The sequence below is a fragment of the Trichomonas vaginalis genome, chromosome III (genome assembly GCF_026262505.1).
Source record: "Trichomonas vaginalis G3 chromosome III, whole genome shotgun sequence".
NCBI lineage: Eukaryota > Parabasalia > Trichomonadida > Trichomonadidae > Trichomonas > Trichomonas vaginalis.
Genome location: NC_067205.1, coordinates 12,377,112 through 12,398,299, shown reverse-complemented (window position 1 = coordinate 12,398,299; position 21,188 = coordinate 12,377,112). Strand labels below are relative to the sequence as shown.

Here is a 21,188-nt window from a genome sequence, read left to right as displayed (position 1 = left end):
CAAATAAAATGAATAGCATAACTATTCTAGGACTCATTCAACATTTTATCTTCAGTCTTTAGCATTACATTCATCTGAGAGGCAATTCAATTGAAATATAAGTACAATAACGTATAAAGTTATCAGACGAATCAAGTACTACTTAATGACTAATAACAGCCTTTTACCGACAAAAAAAATATTAGATTTTTCACCATTGAAAGTAGGATTTTTAAGTGAAGCAATATGAAGATCTATCATTCCATTTCGGCTTTTACATTGATAACTGAATCATGTGAAATAAAAAATTTTACTGATAAATTAATGAGAGTATATCCCATATTTGTTTTTGCATTTAGATTTGAACCATGTAAAACAAGAAGTTTTGTAATTCCATTAGAATTGGATTCTACAGCAAAATGAAGAGGAAGTTCATTATTTGTAATTGCATTGATTTCTGCTCCACATTATATCAGGAATTCTGCAATTTTTTTTCAGGATTTCTTATTGCTGCAATAAGAAGAGCCATAATTCCATCATTATCTTTAGCTTCAATATCTGCCCCATTTATAAATGAAGATGGATTCTTCCTTGATCTATTTGAAATGAGGAGTTTTACCACATCCACAGCATTATTATTTGCAGCAAAATGGGGTTTTAATTTTAGGATCCATTTTATTAACATCGTTGAAGTCTTTTTCATTGAAATTTGCATCTTTTGCCATTAATATTTCTGCATTTTCAACGTTGCCATTATTTATAATTGCAGAAAAATGAAGAATGGTAGCCACAATATCATCTTTTGAATTGATGTCATCACTGTGTGCACTAGCAATCCGAAAATATTCATTTATGCATGGTTGCAAAATGAAGAGATGTTTTTCCATTTTTATTTAATGTACTTATATCAGCACCAATTGAAATTAGAAATTCGATAAAATCTTTCAATATATTTTTATAGAATTCCTATTAATATGTGGAAAGTATAAGTTTTATGACATCAATATCATTATTAGCTGCTGCACAATATAATATCGATTGCCCGTTGTTGGTTATCACTATGATGTCCTCTCCATGAGAAATGACAACATCTATAATGAACAGGAGATTTCATTTTGAACAATTTCTTTTCAGTTTTTCTAGGCATCAGTATGAAGAGCTGTACAAAGAATTGATTTTGCATTTATAACAAATTATAATATTCAATTGATTGATAAAAGGAATAAAGTTTATATAATATTTGTTCAATAACGCATAAATAAGCTTTATATTAGTTTTGATATTTAAATAATATTACGATAATTCACATTAGAAATTATATTATCAATGTTTATTTGGATATCTAATGAAAAAGGTTCTAATGATTGAGATTATCAATTGAGCCAAAAATTTCGAAATCTGTTAACGATGCTGAAGATGGATAATAACATGAAACATATCTCTGTTTTATTCTTATATATCGGTAGAATGGAGTAATTGGTACATTATTACTAAAAGAACGTGTTTCATTTTGTCCAGAAAATTTGATTTCCCTGATTTTTTCCCAGGAAGACATATCGTTGCTAGCAAATATTTCATAGGAACCCTCAGCTGATATATCATTTCCACTACTAATTCTAAAACTTATTGAAAATCCTTGAATTGAAACTCTCATATTTTTGAAATCATACGTCCATGAATCTCTTCCGTTTTCCACCTCTATCTTCTTTTCGTAATTTCCAAAATGTTTAGTAATTCCATCAAATGGCACACGGTAATAAAATTTTGTTTCACCTTCAATTGCTTCCAATTGTTTTATCTTAGTAGTTAATTCATTTACCTGATTAGTTAATGTAGTTTTGTCTTCTTGAAGTTTTTTGTTTTCATCTGTAAGTGAATTCTTTTCATCTGTCAACTTTTGATTTATATCATTGAAAATTTTTGTTTCTTTTTTTAAATTAATTATTAATTTCCCTGCTTTTGCATTCATTTCATTTCTCTCTGTTGTCATTAAAGTAAAATCATCTTGCATTGATGGAACTACTTTATCAGACATGAATTTGAGCAGAGATTGATCAACAACTTCCCATGATGATAATGAAGAAAATAATGCTTTTGTATCGATTCTTTGTTGAAAAATCAACTTTGTTGATGTCTACATTTAATATTATACCGAGAAAAGAAGAGTTTGTTTCAATAAGTGAAGTAAAAAGTTCTGAAATATCAATATTGTTCTTTTGACATGACATTATTAACTGTTCTGCAAAATCATATCCAATTTTTATACATGCATCGACAACTTTTTTAATTCCAATTTCTTTGAGATTTTGGCATATGAAATCATAAAGCTTATTATTAATTCCTTTGATGTTGCTGTAAATGATAATTTTTTCGAAGTTTTCGATTTTATAATTTTCGATTTCGAATTTTTCACAGAACCATTCAATTAAATCATCACATTCTAAGGCAGTTCCAACTTCACATAAATCTGTTATAACACTGTCAGTAAGAAGATTTTGATTATATTCACCTTTAAAGAATCCATCAAGATATTTGTATGTATTTCCATCTTTAATGATACAGTTGAATTCATATTTTTGGTTTAAACCGCCTATTATGATCTGGTTTCGAAATTTGTTGCTGATTCCAGAAAGATATAAATCAGTAACCCAATATTTATAAGAGTTGATTGAAATTTCAATTTCGTGTATATTGGTTCCCCTCATAGAGGCTATGTTCTTCAAAGTTCTACCCAAGTGGAACTCTTGAGTCATTGCTATTTTTCTACATATTTTTTGACTTCGTATTGAACGAAATTTCATATCATTATTTCAATTTTGGATATGAAAAATTGTTCAAAAAATGGTGAGAATCATAAGTTCTAATTTTCATGACCATAAATAAAACCAAATTTTATGATATCTCATTTAATCATGAAAATGATCCTGTATTCTTTGTTAATGCATATTTCTTTAAAACTAATACCGAAACTAGTTGATTCTCAATGATGTTGATAATTAATATATCTAATCAAAAAGGAATGTAATAAAAATCTATTTCTTTGAAACACATCAATCAAGTCTTAATAATAATGATCCTGGTAGAAGAATATGAGCTTAATCAACCTGGATTTCAATCTTTTCCGCAAGAAATTGATTAAAAATCAACGGCCATCTATATCAAATTTCCAGAAAACTAATATTCCAGTATACATGGCACGGCGGGCGCAAAAAGTGACAAAATAGAATACCTATGGTGGCAAGACAAAGGAAACATTTTTGTAAGGCAAGCATTATATCAAATACCTTTACTTTGTAATAAGAAATATAATTATCACGAAATTACAAATAAATATTGTTTAATATAATTAATAGCAAAATTCTTTTTTATTATTTCCCTTAAGACCTTACTTATTAAGGATACGTATAACAAGCTTGTACTGCATGTATTAGTTAATAGAACAAAAGAAAATGAGCTCAAATGAAAAAAAATTTCATGCTATTTTGGAAATATGCATATTCGAAGTATGAGAGTTGTAAACACTGAGAATTTTAAGCTTTGGTTGATGATAGTCTTTAATTTTTCTTGAAGTAGTAAATTATTTGATATGAAAATTTAATGGCCAGCATAATCAATCGTGCGTTTCGTTTCTTGATTGAGAAATGATGATTGTGTGCTAATGAATTATTGCGTCTGACAGGTTATGATTATGGATACCTGAAATTAAGCTTTTATGGGAAACATCACCGAGCGCCATTTGGCGCCCCTAATGCTGTTTCTATCGGTATGATTAAGGAGCTTTCTTATGCACTTTCATCACTTGAACTTGAACGCTACAAGATATATGCCCCCCTCCCAATGGGAGGTGGGAGCAAAAATTGAAATGTTTACATTGATTTTGAATACTTTACAAGCGCCCCTCCCAGTGGGCGCGGGCGCAAGTGATCGGGTCAAAAAAAATCATAAAAATATTCAAAATTGCGATTTTAATAGATGTTTAAGAAGTAAATTTATTAATAACGATATTTCATAGTACAAAATGTGTTCAATCTCTTCGTAAATCATTCAAAAAAATCAAAAGAATTTCCAAAATTCAATTTTTTTAGTAAAATTTATATCTTTTTCTATCGTCTCCTCCCCACCAGTGGGAGCCACCGGAGGCACGGGCGGCGCCGCTGGCGCTAGGGTTGTTAGATTCCCGACGATAGGTGTCTTGGAAGATTTGCCTGGTGTCATCATAGTGTCTTTAAATCAAAAATTTTATTTTGGAGTTAGTTTTATTGATTTTTCAATAAAAAACATTTCTAAAACAAGAAAAATAAAACGATAAAATATTTATATTTTATATAAGGATCTTATATATTTAAAATAAATATCATTTTATTTTTTTCATTGGTGTCTGTCAAACCATAATACACTATTCAAAAATTCAATGTGTCTTGCGGTTTCAAAAGACACCTTCAAATTGAACGATAGCACAGACACTATTGAATTTTACCCATTGTATTTAAGAATTAATGACTGAAACAGCCGTTTTGCTATGACCTCAATCACTTTTATTAAGGGTTTCGTTTTGCGAAAAAAACGTACAATACGCAATTTCGCTAAAAAACATTTAGCTAGCAATTTCGACCTTTGACTCCACTCAAGACGTCACTTTTTTAATTTTGCGGTATCATATTTTTGGAAAATCTTTATGAATATAAAAAAAAAAAAAAAAAAAAAAAAAGGGAGTGGGGCTTCCAGGCACTTCGTGCCTTCTAGCCCTGAGGATGAATGAGTATAAATGAAGTCTCAACAAAGTCTTTACGAAGAAGTCTCAACAAAGTCTTTACGAAGAAGTCTTGACAAAACATTTACAAAGAAGTCTTTACAAAGTCTTTACAAAGTCTTTACGAAGAAGTCTTGACAAAACATAGACAAGAAAGTCTTTACAAAGTCTTTACGATGAAGAACTTTACAAAGTCTTTACAAAACATAGACAAGAAAGTCTTTACGAAGAAGTCTTGACAAAGTCTTTACAAAACATAGACAATGAGTGTAAATCAGACAAAAATATATTTTAGGGTAGAAGGGTATATCTACCCCGTTTTCTACCCTCATTTCTACCCTCTTGAATTTTCATGAAATTTACACCAAAAATATATTTTAGGGTAGAAGGGTATATCTACCCCGTTTTCTACCCTCATTTCTACCCTCTTGAATTTTCATGAAATTTACACCAAAAATATATTTTAGGGTCATTTACGAAGAAATCTCAACAAAGTCTTTACGATGAAGTCTTGACAAAGTCTTTACGATGAAGTCTTGACAAAGTCTTTACGAAGAAGTCTTGACAAAGTCTTTACGAAGAAGTCTCAACAAAGTCTTTACGAAGAAGTCTTAACAAAGTCTTTACGAAGAAATTCATGAAAATTCAAGAGGGTAGAAAAGAGGGTAGAAAACGGGGTAGATATACCCTTCTACCCTAAAATATATTTTTGGGTCATTTACGAAGAAGTCTTGACAAAGTCTTTACGAAGAAGTCACAATAAAACATCTGTCACTTTTCAGGAAAAAACATTTTTATTATATATATAAAATGAATTTTACAAAACCACCGTTACCCTTCTTTGGAAATAAGAGTAAATGTAAAGATATTCTATTGAGAGAACTTAAGAAACTACCGAATGGTCTAACATTTGTAGACTTGTTCGGTGGAAGTTTCTATATATCTCATTTGTGCCATACAATATTTCCTGACTCAAAGATTATATGCAATGACTTCGACAACTATATGAACCGTCTCAAACATATTCCAGACACAAACAATATATTGAAAGAGTTAAAAGAAAAGATACCTATAGGTAAGATGGAACGTATACCATTAGATAAGAAAAATATTGTGAGAGAGGTTTTGAAAAAGGCAGAGTATATTGACTGGGATAGTATATCTTCTAGACTATTGTATAGTGGTTCTATAAGAGTTCATGACATTGAAACACTTATGTCAAAAGTTTTATATCTTAACTATACAAAGGTTTTCAAAGAGAACATAGAAAAATATATTGAGGGTATAGAGTTTGTGAGATGTCATTGGACAGAGTTGTATGAAAAATATAAAGACAAGGAAAATGTTTTCTTTATAGTGGACCCGCCGTTCTATAACACATGGGATTTTCAATACCAAGTAGACTGGACTTTGAGAGACTCTTTAGAAACTTTAGACGTTTTACATAACCATCCATGCTTTTACTTTACATCCGATAAAAGTGGTTTGGAAAGTGTCATGAGATGGTTAGAGGACATACATGACTATGAGTTTAGATACGATAGGATAGAATATGAGAGAGGTCCTATAAACTGGAGAAAGTGTCATAACAAAGAAATTTTATTGGTAAGTAAATGTGGTTTGAAATAGGACTACTTGTTTTAGGTTTTTTCCATTGTGTCATTTACTTATTTGACGTGGCAGAAAGATATAGAGAATATGAAGATGAACCAATACCAGCAAATGTTCAGCATATGTACTCGTAAGAGATATTTTTATCTAATATTAAATGGACGCACAGAACTTAGCGAATGCACAGCAACCTGGACAACCAAACCCAGAGAATATTCCAAATGAAGTTAGAATACAAACTGCAATGGCAAACTATGGTCAAGTGCCAACAGATGTACAAATGCAAACTGCCATGTCAAATGACGCTGCGTTAGGCTTACCACCATGGTATGCAAATATGAGATGGAAAGAGTTTTATACAAACCCTGAAGTGGGATATAAACAACTCTATGCAGATGACGCGAACACAGGAGTTGACCCAGAGTATGTTTTCTACCAGAGGAGAAACAGAATGTATGAGCTCCAGTTAAAGAATGCTATGGAACTCAACAGGAAACGTAAGAGACTAGGCGGACATTAGATTTTTACATATAGTAAAATGGGTTTCTTTGGAAGAATAGGAAACTTCTTTCGAAATGTTGGAAGAGGTATATGGAATGGAATAAAATCTGTCGGAAGAGGAGTATGGAACGGAGTCAAAAATATTGGTAAAAGAGTAGGTCAGTTCGTTGGTATTATACCTAAAGACCCTGAACCAGAAGAGCAAGCTCCTGTTATACAACAGCCTGAACCTGCACCACAGTCTAGTTGGCAACCAAATCCAACACCTCAACCGTATTAAAAAATTATATTTTTACCGTTCGATAGTAGTTGTATATGAAACTAAGTTCTAAGTAAAACGCATGGTATAATGGAATTATTCTCTTTCTTCCATCTGTAGTAAACCATACTTGAAAGTCTGAAATACTTCCACTCGGTGGTTCATATAGCTTTGTAGGTTTTTCGTAAAAGTCATTTGCCAAGCATAAAAAAGAGTTTTGTGCGCCAGAAAATGAAGCATGAACTATAATAGCATCTGAGTCGAAAACATTTTCATATGTTCCATTAGGGTTTTCGACTTCATAAAAGTTCGGGTGTACTGGATATTCTGCAGGCTGATTTAACATCCTCAAAAATCTATACCATGCCAAGTTGTTATATTTTGTAGAAATATAAACGTCTTCTCCAAGGTCTTCTATTCTATTGATTTTAACAGTTGCATTTTTCCTGTCATATATAATATCGAGATGGTACTCTCCTTCGTCAATGTTGTACTGTTTTGCATATTCGAGATAGATATCGTTTATTTTTTCTTGAAAAGCTTGAAGAGTTGTTTCTAAGTTTACAAGCAAACTAACTTGTAAAAGTTTTCCCTGTTCAAATTTCTCATACGTACGTTTTTCTTTGTTATAGTATCGAACTTCAAAAGCGACCGTAAATGGGAAACCATGTATGGCTTCTGAAATGAATTTCATTCTACGAAAGCCAATAGCTTTTGTGACGGATGGGTCTCTTAGCCATCTTAACGGGTAGTCAAAACGATAGCCTTCATGCTTTACGGTCTCTGTCTCAAACTTTTGACCGACATTCGTAAAAAGTTCATCTAATGGTTTAGTTGTAGCAACTCTTGAATTTTCTTTTTCTATTGAAAGCATATTTTATCTAGAATAAAAATGTCGAAAGAAACAGCGTCTATGAGAGAAATACAACACAACCGACAACTCATTTTGCAAGCTCTAAATAAGAACACAACAAACTTTTCAAACTATTCTAAGATATCTGAGTCATTGAAAGAAGGAAACTTAAAACTGACGATAAACCCAATGACAGATGAGTTTCTGTTTCAAGACAGTAAGAACCATACTGTTTGTATAAATCCAACAAAAGGAACTTTAAACGAGAAACCTATAGATGAACTTCTTTTGAAAGCAGATGTTGGCAACAAAGCTGACAAAGAGTATGTCATTGAAAAAGTTCAAGAAGAACATGACAGAGCAGATGCAACATATGCAACGAAAGCAGATGTTGACAACAAAGCTGACAAAGAGTATGTTGACGATGAGTTAGCATATCTGGCTAGTGGGTTAGTGAAGAAGGCAGATAAGGAATATGTGGATGAAAAAGACAATGAAATTATAAAAAGGGTTGAATGGTACCATGAACGGACATCGAAGATTTTAGAAGGTAAAGCCAATACAGGGTGGGTTTCAGGATGTTTAGACCTTAAAGCCGACAAAGAAACTGTAGATATGTTGACACAAACGGTTTCAAGTCATACCAGAGGTTTAATGGAAGATGGACAACAGTTGAAAGAGCTTGAGAAAGGTGTTACAGAGTTAAGGAATACAAAAGCAGACTCGACATGGATAAAAGGATATGTAGATGCAACAAAAGAACGTATTTTCGCATGGACAGAAGGAACATACCCACAAAAATATCATAGACATAGCATCTCTGACGTAAATGAACTTGAAGAAAAGTTATATAAAAAAGCAGACAAAACAGAGCTTCAAACATTAAAGACAGAAATACTTCAAACAGTATATCCTATAGGTTCTATTTATACGTCAATGAACTCTACCAGACCAGAAGTAGTACTTGGTTTTGGAACTTGGACTCAAATAGTCGACAGGTTTTTGTATTGTGCAAACTCTTCAAAGGAAACAGGTGGAAGTAAAACGATTTCAGGTGAAAACCTACCTGCACACAGTCATTACATAAATTTAACTACAGCTGAAGCAGGTTGGCATAAGCATAGATATTGGGATTGGACAGGAATGACAAAAGGTAAAGGATATGATGTTAAAGACGACGTTAAGTTTGCTATAAATTGTTACTGGATGACACTCAGGGAGGAGGAAGCCATACACATCGCATTACAGGATATACAGAAACAACGGGACAGAGTAAAGACTACATGCCACCTTACATGACAGTTTACGCATGGTATAGAAATGCTTAGTCGTCATTTTCAACTTCTTTAGCATATTCGTCAGGAGTTGTCTTATATTTGTTAGGAACTGTCTTTGAAAGTATACCACCTTGAACTTTGACAAGTTTGAAACGAGGTCTGACAATAGTAGTTTTATCTTCTGCTTGCAGTCTGTACATTTTGCCATGTTTGCCTAAAACTTCATAATATTCTCTTGTATACTTTCTTCTATTTTTACGAACACGAATGCGAGTACCTGTCGAGTTCCCATTGTTGTCATAGTCAATAGTATTTTCATATGGGTCGCGTTTAGGTATTTCTATTTTTACTTTGTCACCTTTCTTAAGTTTGAAGCCTGGCATTCTTTCTTGTTTGTCTCTTTTGACTAAACTATTAAATATATAGTCTTTCTCTAAGTCAGGGTTGTTTTTCATTTCTTCGGGGGAGTGGTTTCCCAAACCTTTTTGTTTACGGCTATTGTAAATATTTAAAACTTGTCTCATCTTTGCCTGGGAGAAGTGTCTATATTTGTCGTCATATGACATTTCATTTGCTTCACCACCTTGTGGTTGGTTTAAGTCTCTTAAGATTTTTATACAACTGTCAATGACACCAAGAGCAGAATGGTTTTGGTCGACAATGAAATATTGGTTTACATTTTTTGAACGCAGATAGTTTTTTACATCATCTGATTTGAAAGAACTTTCACAGTCAGATGTCAGTTTTGTTGGATGGTATTTGTCAACAAATATTGTCAAAGCTGCTAAGACATCTAAAATATTTTTGGACTGTAATGGTATGGCTTCACAGTATCTTGTGTTTTGACCGACAAATATTAGCCAGTATGGTGGTCCATCTTCTCTATATCTCGGAATGTTTTCCAAGATATCCATAAACCAAGCATTTGGTGTTGAACTAAAGATTTTTACCATGAGTGCTTTCTTTGTTGCCTTAGAAACATAGGGGTCCTTGTTTGGATTCGTCATTTTTTAACCCATAAGAAATGGGTTTATTTGGCGCATTAGCAGGAGTTGCATCCAGATTTTTGCCCGCAGTGGGAACAATAGCCAGAGGTGTATTTGGAGTTGGAAGGAAGATTTTGAGTACATTAGGTATACTTAAAGAGAAAGCACAACCTATTATACAAACTGTACAGAAAGGTTGGGAGGTAGCACGAGATGCAGCAAATCTTATTCCAAATCCTGAAACAAGAGGAAAAGTTCAAGGATGGATGGACAATGTAGGAAGACAAGCAGGAAACTACTATAACAAAGCAAATGACTACTATAACCAAGCAGGGCACTATATGGACCAAGGTGAAAGATTCTTTAACAGAGGATATAACCATGCACAACAATGGGTAAACAACAACCAACCGCAACCACCTCAAACGTGGGGAATGTAAATTTTTTTACTGAGATGAAATGAACAATATAGCTTTGAGACAAATGGGCTCAAGATGGATTTGTCGACTTCCAGCAGTTACACAACCACGTGTTTGTCAAGTTCTTCCTATACCTCAGGAAGTTTTAGACCGACTTAAAAAACAACAACAACCAGTTGAAAACAAACCAAACTAAAATTTTTTACTGAGATGAAATGACGGAAGAAGTTGAAACGGTAGATTTGACACCACAAACAAAAAGTTCAGAACCATTGTCAAAACCTGTCAAAGAACTTACAGATGAAGAGAAAAATTCAATAATAGAAAGTGCCAGGTCTGGAAATACAAACCCTAACTATAAAGTCACTTTTCATAGAAATGGAACGGCTAGTATCTCAAAAAAGAAACAGACTCTCACAAATAAAATATTGAAGTCTGAAGGAGCTTTCGAGACAACAGATGGGAAGGTATTCTTCACTGACCAACAGTTCATTATAGAACATCTCATTGACTTAGAGTCGAAATATTCTAAACTTTACAACAAACACAAAAAGTTGAAAGGAAAACAAAAACAAATGGCATATGATATTTATGAAGATGTTAACGACACTACTGTTCCAGCAAGTGAGGTAAAGTCAGAGGAACCGAAAAGTGACGAAAAACCGATAGAAGAAGAAAAACCAAAAACTGAAGATAAACCAAAACCAAAGTTTAGTCAACCTTCATTAGCTGGTATGGGTTGGCGTCAAAGGCTTCTGGTAGCGGGAGGTTATGTTAAGGATGCAGCACATGCTTAGCATTCCGTCCTTAAGTATTAAATAAGATTAACAAAACCTGTTGTGGTATATTGCGTAGAGTAAGTATCTTCAAAGGAGTATTTTTTACCATTCCAACAAACAAAGTCTTCTGGTGTCAAAAGAGCAAAAACAGGCTTTAGTCGTCATCGTGTTTAAGGGTCAGTTTACAATATCGTCCTTGAGGACTTTGTTAAGTTGTTGTTATAGAATTATATGACTCAGGGTTTTAGTCGTAATAGTAAAAAACCACTATGTCTTCTGCCATTTACTAGCAAGTAAATTTTAATGAATGTTGTTGGTCGTCAAATATTTTTATGAGTCTGGGAAACTATATTTTAAGTTCAACGTTTCACTCCTTCATAACGTATATCTTGTCAATGATCATATGATAGAGAACACACCACAGCAACTAACGTCGGGTTCTATTTCTTTGGATGTTTATATCGTCTGCCTCTGTCAAAAGTTCAATAGTTCTTTCAAATTTCATGAGGTGCAATGACATATGAGTTCACTTTACAGGGTTGTGTTCGACAAGTTAACATTATATCCAAAGCCTTGACAAATCTTCTCCTGAGTTTTAGAGTTTGTCTTTAAGTTGTCTGGTAGTCGTTTCCGAATATCTGCAACAGAACTTAAGTCTCTGCTAACGGTCGGATATGTTGGTTGTTCTTTAACAGGAACTATTGTTATACCATCTTCGTCTTCGTATGGTTTCCCACTTCAACATCTCTTTTTGACATTGACAACACTTACTTGACTGTTTGTTTGAGTTGGTGAATTTAACTTCACATCTGCCACCGCATTAAACCTTTTGAAACATCTTACGCTTCTATTTTTCGGAAATGACATTTTACTTAGAATAAAAAGATGGACGTATTGAGTATCTCTCGAATTGAAGCAATAACAAAGTTTACACCACAAACAATACAAATTCATTGACAGAGTAGTTCTTTATACAAACAATGGAAAATGTTATGAATAGCAGTCTTTGCTGAACCAAAATATTTTCATAAAGCATAAGAAAGTTGGTATAACCGAGATGGTGAAAGTTCTTGAAGCAGACAAAATATAACAAACAAAACTTGACCGATATTTCTAAAGGTAAGTTATAATACAATATTATATCAAACTGGCGTACTGTCAATATTTTGTACGGAGAGAAGTCAGTTCAAGAAACAACTTACTTGACCTGCTGCCAAAATCTGCTCGATGGAAGCTGTCGTATTGCCAATCTGAGGAGCCCCAGCAGGTTTCATCGAACGAATTTTCAAGAGCATCTTCCGTGAAAAGTGCTATTGGTTTTGTAAACTTCTTGCTCTCAGTTCATCTGGCCGTCTCTGTCACCAGTATATTGTATTTGAACGTACAACAGTTGAAATACCCCCCATAAAGTCTCTGAGTCAGCAAATGGAATGCCAAGCCAAAAGTTTGAACGGTCCTCCATTATGTATATTTGAGTTTTTGACCTCTGTATGAGTCCATACTTTCACAATATGGCTAATACGAATTTGCATTTCAGGGTTAATGGTTGTTGTGAAGTTGTTGTTAAAGTTCATAGCACTAATGTCAAGTTGTATGACCTCATATCCTCAACTGTAGAATATTCCCTCTTGGATAGTATTTGCCATCTATGTTTATATGTATTTAATACCGGGTTGTAGAAGCAAGAATAGTCATTTGATAGTTCGTCTGAACAGTACAAACATAGTATCTGCATGTTTCATTGCAGTTGTTAAAGCAATATCTGTTCTTGCACCTGGTCAGCACTTTGGTTTCCAACTTCACCTGCAAAGTCTTTGACAGATATTTGGTGTATAGGAACATAAGTGGAACTGCAATATATTTGGCAGCTAAAGCATTTGAAATATCTGGGTCCAACCATATAGACTGCAAGTCTGCTTTCTATCTCTTACATTCAAACTTTTCGATGTGTGAACTTAACTGGTTCCCAAGCAGTTCCAGCAGCATTGAAAGTAGTAGTTTACATCAGTTTGAGGTTTGAGAAACCAAAGTCTAAGTCAACTTTGTCTTTGCCAAAATTCGCGAATGAACGTTGTTTGCTCCCACTTACGTCTGTAAGAGTGAATGGGTCTTGTGTTGTTGCAATGATCTAAGTTATTTTTGCTTGAGTAAGTTCGATAGAAATTTTTCCTGCCCAGTTGGCAAGTATCTTAAAAACCTGAAGATGAGGAAAGATGACAAAGGAACTCTAAGTTTCAGTTTTACTTTGGTTACTGCTGCTGCAGTTTGTCCAGAAAGGTTAACATAAACTCCTGGAACGTTAGGGTCAAGTCTTCTTATTTTCTCAATAGTTGCATACTGGTCTGTGTTCTCTAGCTTGTGGTTGTACTGAGTTTCTCAAAGCGAACCATTCATGTTTGCCCATGTTACTGTTTGAACTAAGTCAGAGTTAGAATATATCTTATATCCCATGAAAACTTCTGGAGCATATTGGTATCCGACATAGAAAATTCCATTGCAACCTTTCTTGTCAGACAACTTGGCAGAAGGTTTTATTTCAATGTCTTGTTCCACGTATAAGAAAGAGTTTGTCAATAGAATTATATGAAACCTGTCGCAAGCAATATCTCTGTTGTTGAAGAACCTTCTCCAAACTCACCTACGTTTTCCATAAGAAACAGCAGTTGTATATTCGTAAGTTCCAGGAACTATTTCTGACCTTCTAATGGCATTGTCGCATTCGTTATATACCATTCGGACATTTCCATTCATGGCATCCAAAATGTTGGCGTTATATTCTGAGCGGCGTACATTTCATATGAGTAAAAATATAGAATAGTTGGATTTATTGTCATATAGAACCCACTCCGACCAAGCTTACTTTCTTCCTGACTGAGTTTTTAACTCTTCTTTTTCTTCATTGCCTCTGCTTGAAGTTGTTGCATCTTTGCATTTGTTCATCTAGTATGTTGCAAATTTCCCATGTCCTTTTTGCCTTTTGGCTCTGGTCGCCATCTCAGGTAACCTATATCCTAGAAAGAGTTTGTCATAGTCTGTAATTTGGTCTTCGCGTATTGTTTGCATGACTCTTTCCTGAAGTTTCTGGTTCAAGCTCTTCAAACGTGCCTGTCCATATGGATATGCTCGTTTCCAAAATATGTTTTTGTAGCCATTCTGGTTTTCTTTCCATGTTACCAACATATCTTTTTGTGAATGGGAAGCTTTTACCCAATCTTTCAGTCTTGCGTCGTTTATTTCTGTAGTTGGTTTTATTTTGTCAGGAACATGTTTTTCAATACTAACATTTCATTTGGTACTGTCCATTGAGTTTTCTTAAATATTCATCCCTTCTCGGTTCATTGTCTGCAAAGTAAGTTTTTTATGACATTTTGTAAACTTTCGTTTGCAAGGTCATGTACAATAGGTTCTCTTCCTTCGCTGTCCATAACTTCTTTTCTAAAACTCTTCGCCAAATATACCATCTCTTATGGTTCTGTGTAGTTCTTTGAGATAAATGTTCTAGAACGTCAGGTGTTATATTTCCATCAGCCATGTTCATTTCATACTGGTCCAAAATATCTGCATCTTTCATATCTTTCAATGGCATTAAAGCCGCGCTTAAAATACCAGCTATACTGGTTCACCATTGACTTCATTGCGTCTACAACTTCTTGGAATTGTGGTTGTAAGTTTATGAACCACCTATCTGGATTAGCTTTATGACCCCATCTCATTGTAGTTCCATCGTCTGCAGAAACAAAAGTGGTTTGTTTCCATCTTGGTTAGGTTCTGAATGAACTTTAAACAATGTTTCATTTCTATATGTTTTCTTGAAAATTTAACCTTTTATCTTCACCGAGTTCATCCGAAGATTGAACGTTAAATGCTCGTAAGTAAAAAGGGTTGTTGTATTTGTGTACATTTTTTTTCAGTTCTTCCATTCTATGCTGGAATATTTTCATCTGATGTTGGAGTCTTTTGTATGTCGGCAAACATTTTTCGATATTCTTCTACTATGTCAGCCGAATTTTTTTAGACTCTTGGAAATATTCCATATTCTCCGCATACTCTTGTTGAGGGTCAAGATTTTTCGGCTGTTCCAAATCTTCATCTAGTTCTGTGAAGTTAGTTTCAAAAGGAGTGACTTGTTCGTTTCCTTCAGGCTCTTCTAGCTGTTGTTGCTGAACTATTTCTTCCATGTCTGGTTGTATCTGAACTTCTTCCTGTGGAGTTTCTTGTACCTCATCTGCTGGCATTTCATATTCCAGTGAGACCGTTTTTAAAAAGTTCCTACTAAGTCATCGGATCATAAACCTTTCTTTTTTCGTTCCGTCTCTATTTTTTTACGCGTTTCATGAAGAGAGTTGAATTATCATTTAGCTCTGACACCAAATATCTTCGGAGTAAATTCATTCATGTCATTTGGATGATATGCTATTAAATCATATCCCTTAGCGAGCTTGTATTTTCCAGGTTTGAAATTATATCCCATTTGGTGCTGAGCCATAAAGCTAAATAGGTTCGGTCAGTATTTCCTTCCTTGAACTTTCTAATAGCTTTCTTTATATCTGTCACTAAAAGTCAAGAGTATCTGGGTAACCATACTCTTCCTTAAGCATTTTTAAGAATTCTTGTTTCCTTCTGTTCTCTACTTCTTTTATGTCCTTGCTCTGTTTGTGCTGGTTGCTGTGCTGGTTGTTGTGTTGGTTGTTGTGTTGGTTTTGGTTGTGTTTTGTGGTGCATGCTGTGTCTATGTCCATGTGACGATGTAAATGTGTTAGGTAGTCCTGGTGCAGGTGCTTTCTCGTTGGAGGGTTTGGTGGTAATATAAGTTCCACCAGCTGGCACATATGTTCCATCTGCAGCATAGTGTCCTACCTGACTTTTCGTTTTTTAAGAAGCATTTACTAGGTCTGTTTTGGTCTGTTGTAACTCTTTTTCTTGACTTTTCACAACAGTTGCTCTAACGGCGTCATAGGCACTTTGAACTGCCTGTCTCGTTGCTGCATCTGTTATTTTCGTCTATTTTGTGCTACTTCTTTTAACTCTTTGTCGAAACCTTCAGACTTCAGTTTCTTTCCAGATGAGAAGTCGTTCACGTTGTTTCACCTTACTATGAAGAGCTTCGAAGGCGTTCTTTAAAGTCAGCATTTGTTAAGCTTCATTTGAACTGTCTTCATCCGCTTGTATTTTTGTCCTTATTGACCCTATAAGCGGGCTGCTTTAGCGTTGGCTTGGGCATCTAACCAGTCATTGTTAGCTTTTATATATTCCGCGCTTTTCATTGCCTTTTGCATGGCTGCGTCGTTATTTTTTACTTTCTTGTGCTAAGTTTTCATACTGTACGGTTTGGTTTTGCAACTGTAAAAGTTTTTCTGCCTTTACATTTGCTTCAACTTCTTTTTTTTATACTCATCGCTATCCTAATATGTCTTCAGGGCTTTTTGTTTTATCTCTTCATCTTTCAGTATTTTATATTGAGTAGTATGGTTTTTCAAATTTTATGACATCTTGTTCCATTTTTGCTACTTCTGTTGCTTTTTTCTGACACTTTTTTTGCATATTCCTCTGTACTTAGTTCTTTCAGTTGTTCTTTTCTTTCTTCTTTTTCTCTACGTTTAACTCATTGAGTTTCTTTGTGTGTCTGTCATATTCTAGTTTCTTTTCGTTTTCACTTATTTGCTTCTGTATGTCTATGTTTGACTTTTTGACATCTGTTATTTGATTTTTGAGTGAACTCAAATTCATTGACTTTGAGGGTTAATAGGCTGTTCCGTCTGCAGCTCCACCATAGCCTGCCATTTTCGCTAAAAAGTGCCGCTCTTAAACCTCCACTCTGTGCACCAACAACTCGGTTTTAAAAGCATAGGATTGCTTGACATTTGTTGCAACATAGTGGGGTCATTCAGCATTTGTTGTTGCAACTGTTGTTGTGGTGTTAGTTTTACTTTGGATGTTTCAATGCTCCTTCCTCTTACGTATATTCTTACGTAGCTTACGTGGCATTTTAAGTGAAGTTAAAAAGCGGTTTTTGACAGATGTTTTATTGTGACTTCTTCGTAAAGACTTTGTTGAGATTTTCTTCGTAAATGAGTGTAAATGACCCAAAAATATATTTTAGGGTAGAAGGGTAAGGTCTACCCTCTTTCTACCCTCTTTTCTACCCTTCTTGAATTTTCATGAATTTCTTCGTAAAGACTTTGGTTAAGACTTCTTCATCTAATTTCTCATGAACTTTCTTGTCTATGTTTTGTTGAGATTTCTTCGTAAGAACTTTGTTGAGATTTCTTCGTAAATGACCCTAGTAGTATATTTTTGTGTAAATTTCATGAAAATTCAAAGAGGTGAAAAATTAGGTGAAAAAACAGGTATATCTCACCTCTTCACCTAAAATATATTTTTGGTGTAAATTTCATGAAAATTCAAGAGGGTAGAAAAGGGTTAGAAAAGAGGTTATATCTAACCTTCTCCCTAAACATTATTTTTGGTGTAAATTTCATGAAAATTCAAGAGGGTAGAAAAGAGGTTAGAAAAGAGGTTTATATCTAACCTTCTACCCTAAACAATTATTTTTGGTGTAAATTTCATGAAGAAATCTCAACAAAGTCTTTACGAAGAAGTCTTGACAAAGTCTTTACGAAGAAGTCTTGACAAAACATTTACGAAGAAATCTTGACAAATTCAAGAGGGTAGAAAAGAGGTTAGAAAAGAGGTATATCTAACCTTCTACCCTAAACATTATTTTTTGTCTGATTTTACGAAGAAGTCTTGACAAAACATTTACGAAGAAGTCTTGACAAAACATGAAAACATATATAATTTGTGAAAAGTGAAACATTATATAATGTTTTCGACCAAGAAGACTAACAATTTTCCGCAATAAAAACTTCATTTATACTAAACATCTTCAGGGCTAGAAGGCACGAAGTGCCTGGAAGCCCCACTACCTTTTTTTTTTTTTTTTTTTTTTTTAATATTATATAAAAAGTCTCTTTAATATCTATATTTCATATTTTTATCGATTTTTAAAGTTTTTGTGCGAAAAGTATTCAATTATTTTTGGCTATTTTGTCGGGTAAATGTCAGATTTGCGACATTTTCTGATATGATATTCAGATTCTACGTTGATAATAATGCTTATAGAACCTCTTGCTATTGTGTCAAAAGTGCGAAACCGATAGCAAAAATATCTCGCAATATCAAAATTGAGATATTGAGTGAATTATGCATTATAGAGATTAAAATCTGATTGTGAAAACATTCATCAGTTTCTAGCTAATTCAAAAATCTTTACTATCTTATTCGATTAAATGAAAAGGGAATAGTTTCATTATGCTTTAAAGGACAGCCTTATAATATAATCATAGTTTTCGCTCAATATGCAGCATTTTTTTTCGAAATCTATGGTCAATGTCCTAAATACTGATTGCTTTGCATTCATATCTCTTACATTTTCTATACCCACATCACTATTCATTGCTATTCCTATCTTTTTCATTTTTGTTTGTTTCTCATATATTTCTCAAAAAACATGATAACTTGATATTTGTAAATATCATACTTTATAACGTAAATAAGAACTTGACCTATTAAGAAAAGCAGTAATGAAAAGAAAATCTGAAATTCATAAAAATTACAAGTTTCTGATGACAATTAGCTTAATTAAACCAGGTACAAGATTATATAATTGTATTTGTTGCATGCTAAGATCAGTCATAATGTAAACTTCTCAATTTTATTGTCGTGGGAAGTATCTCAATTCCTTCAAAAAAATTGAAAAACTATTTAATTTTAAAAATATAATACTTTTAATTAGTTAATTAATTGGAGATATTTTTTAAAAATCACTTTTGATAATACTTTTTGAGATTTTAATTAAAAAAAATATATTCAAAAATATCAAGGATATCAAGAGGGAATTGTTCCTTATGAGGTATATAGTTATGATGTATACCTCATAAGGAACAATTCCCTCCTTAAAATCGTAGACATTTTTATACTTATTAATCAACCATTCAAAATCATATTCCTCTGAAAAGTTATTTTATTAAAAATTTAGAATTTTTAATAAATATAGAGTTTGAATTTCATACAATACCTATATATTTTCAATAATGGAATTTGAAAACCATTCTCAAAGTTCTCAGAAAACCTTTTTTTCATTAATTTTAAAGAAATCTGAGTATTAAATTAAGTGATAAATTCGTTTGACACTACTTTAATTTTTAAATTCAAAAAATTATATGTGCTTCTTAAAAATGACTCAAAAAATTTTATTATAAAATAATATATAATATTAAAAATCCCACAACATTTTTTTACTTTACATAATCGTACTTCCTCGACGATTAATTTCCACTCAATTTCTATCGTTGACCGAACTTAGCATGCAACATATTTTCTATCCAATTATCCATATAATATCTTATCCAGAAAAAATAACTTGATCAATACAACAAATGATTTTTTAACTAGTAAATAAAGTATTTTCTTTACACACACATTGTATATTCATAGTTTTTTTTTGGTTTCGCAAAACATCCAAAAAAATATGCTATAAAAGTGACAAATTTTAGCAAAACGAAACCCTTACTTTTATTTATTATTTTAAATATTATTTAATTTTATTATTTGAATAGGCCAACTTATATTTGAGAAGCTCAATTTGAGACCACTTAAAACATTGAAATATCATAAATATTGAAATATTAAAAAGTGTATTTCAAAATATTGAAATTATAAAAATTTATAATACTGAAATTGAGACAAATTAATAATTCAATGCGTTTTTTTTGAAATAACTCTCAAATATTATTTTTTTGTTTATTTAATGATGAATAAATATGATTGCTTTAGTCAATCATAAAAACTAATTTAAGTTTAAAATAATGAAAGGATAATTTGATCGTTTTTTAAAATACAATTATTTTTGATGATTTGCAAGAATCTTTGAAAAGAATATAATATAGGTTCTATTTTTGTAAAATTTATCCAAATCATGTATTACATAAATATAGTACATAAACGAATAAGAACCAAAAAGTTGTTGTTTGTGTTTGTTGTTGTGTGCTGGTTGGATGCGGGATCCTGTTATTTCCGAAATCGACAAAAATTTGGAAATTTAATTTCCGAAATCGAAATTATATTAATGTTTTTAATATTCTTATATCAAAAGTTAAAGTTCATTAAGAGAAAACAATTCTTCTTCTTCAATCTATTGGCGCATTTATTTCTACATGCCAATAAGGAAGGGAAAATTATAAGACACCATGGTGTCTTCAAAACGCTAATTTTTGATATTTTTAACAACCCTAGCTGGCGCCAAAAAAGTAGCGCCCATCGTGCCATGTATATATTCCAGATAAATTTGTAATCTATTTTCAACTGAAATGGACTCTTTATCATAAAAAATCAGATTTCCGAATTTCTTACATTAGTGATTTTGGAAATTTAATTGCCGATCCAGATTTGTTGGATATTCTGATATGATAATTTCTTATTTTACAACTTCAACTTATGAACAATAATTTTTTTGAGAGAAAATCTATCGCACAATAAAAATCTTATAATCTTTATATTCTGGAAATGTGGATAATTATATCTAACAATTTGGATGAAAACGTGACATAATCGATTTCCCATATGCTATCCGCGAACGACAGTCTTATACACGTTTCGAACTTACCTCCAAACGCTACTGACGACTTCTTGCGTTCTTTCTTCCAGGATTGCGGAAATGTTTTAAATGTCTCATCGAAGCATCGCGCAAATGGAAATTTTGCATTTATTCATTTG

At 32.9% G+C, this 21,188-nt stretch overlaps 10 protein-coding genes across 10 annotated transcripts, besides 1 other annotated feature; 5 read left to right on the top strand and 5 right to left on the bottom strand.

Annotated features, from left to right (window-relative positions):
• Positions 1 to 18,365: part of a mobile genetic element that runs on past the window's edge.
• Positions 615 to 866, bottom strand: TVAGG3_0688720 (Ankyrin repeat family; the record flags this gene model as incomplete). Its single annotated transcript, XM_001298393.1, has 1 exon — positions 615 to 866. One exon carries the CDS (start codon positions 864 to 866, stop codon positions 615 to 617), a length of 252 nt encoding a protein of 83 aa, XP_001298394.1.
• On the bottom strand, positions 1,337 to 2,014 carry TVAGG3_0688710 (uncharacterized protein; the record flags this gene model as incomplete). Its single annotated transcript, XM_001298394.1, has 1 exon — positions 1,337 to 2,014. One exon carries the CDS (start codon positions 2,012 to 2,014, stop codon positions 1,337 to 1,339), a length of 678 nt encoding a protein of 225 aa, XP_001298395.1.
• TVAGG3_0688700 (ankyrin repeat domain-containing protein 61 family) lies at positions 2,034 to 2,732 on the bottom strand (the record flags this gene model as incomplete). The annotated part of the gene is made up of 1 exon (XM_001298395.1): positions 2,034 to 2,732. The coding sequence occupies one exon, from the start codon at positions 2,730 to 2,732 to the stop codon at positions 2,034 to 2,036; it is 699 nt and encodes a 232-aa protein (XP_001298396.1).
• TVAGG3_0688690 (phage tail repeat-like family) lies at positions 5,540 to 6,358 on the top strand (the record flags this gene model as incomplete). Its single annotated transcript, XM_051242983.1, has 1 exon — positions 5,540 to 6,358. One exon carries the CDS (start codon positions 5,540 to 5,542, stop codon positions 6,356 to 6,358), a length of 819 nt encoding a protein of 272 aa, XP_051089570.1.
• On the top strand, positions 6,678 to 6,860 carry TVAGG3_0688680 (uncharacterized protein; the record flags this gene model as incomplete). The annotated part of the gene is made up of 1 exon (XM_051242982.1): positions 6,678 to 6,860. The coding sequence occupies one exon, from the start codon at positions 6,678 to 6,680 to the stop codon at positions 6,858 to 6,860; it is 183 nt and encodes a 60-aa protein (XP_051089569.1).
• On the top strand, positions 6,879 to 7,121 carry TVAGG3_0688670 (serine threonine-protein phosphatase family; the record flags this gene model as incomplete). Its single annotated transcript, XM_051242981.1, has 1 exon — positions 6,879 to 7,121. The coding sequence occupies one exon, from the start codon at positions 6,879 to 6,881 to the stop codon at positions 7,119 to 7,121; it is 243 nt and encodes an 80-aa protein (XP_051089568.1).
• On the bottom strand, positions 7,400 to 7,974 carry TVAGG3_0688660 (uncharacterized protein; the record flags this gene model as incomplete). The annotated part of the gene is made up of 1 exon (XM_051242980.1): positions 7,400 to 7,974. A coding segment is annotated over one exon (575 nt), but the record flags the coding sequence as incomplete, so codon positions are not given.
• Positions 9,278 to 10,237, bottom strand: TVAGG3_0688650 (uncharacterized protein; the record flags this gene model as incomplete). The annotated part of the gene is made up of 1 exon (XM_051242979.1): positions 9,278 to 10,237. One exon carries the CDS (start codon positions 10,235 to 10,237, stop codon positions 9,278 to 9,280), a length of 960 nt encoding a protein of 319 aa, XP_051089566.1.
• TVAGG3_0688640 (uncharacterized protein) lies at positions 10,255 to 10,656 on the top strand (the record flags this gene model as incomplete). The annotated part of the gene is made up of 1 exon (XM_051242978.1): positions 10,255 to 10,656. One exon carries the CDS (start codon positions 10,255 to 10,257, stop codon positions 10,654 to 10,656), a length of 402 nt encoding a protein of 133 aa, XP_051089565.1.
• TVAGG3_0688630 (uncharacterized protein) lies at positions 10,676 to 10,831 on the top strand (the record flags this gene model as incomplete). The annotated part of the gene is made up of 1 exon (XM_051242977.1): positions 10,676 to 10,831. The coding sequence occupies one exon, from the start codon at positions 10,676 to 10,678 to the stop codon at positions 10,829 to 10,831; it is 156 nt and encodes a 51-aa protein (XP_051089564.1).
• Positions 18,366 to 21,188: the final 2,823 nt, after the last annotated feature.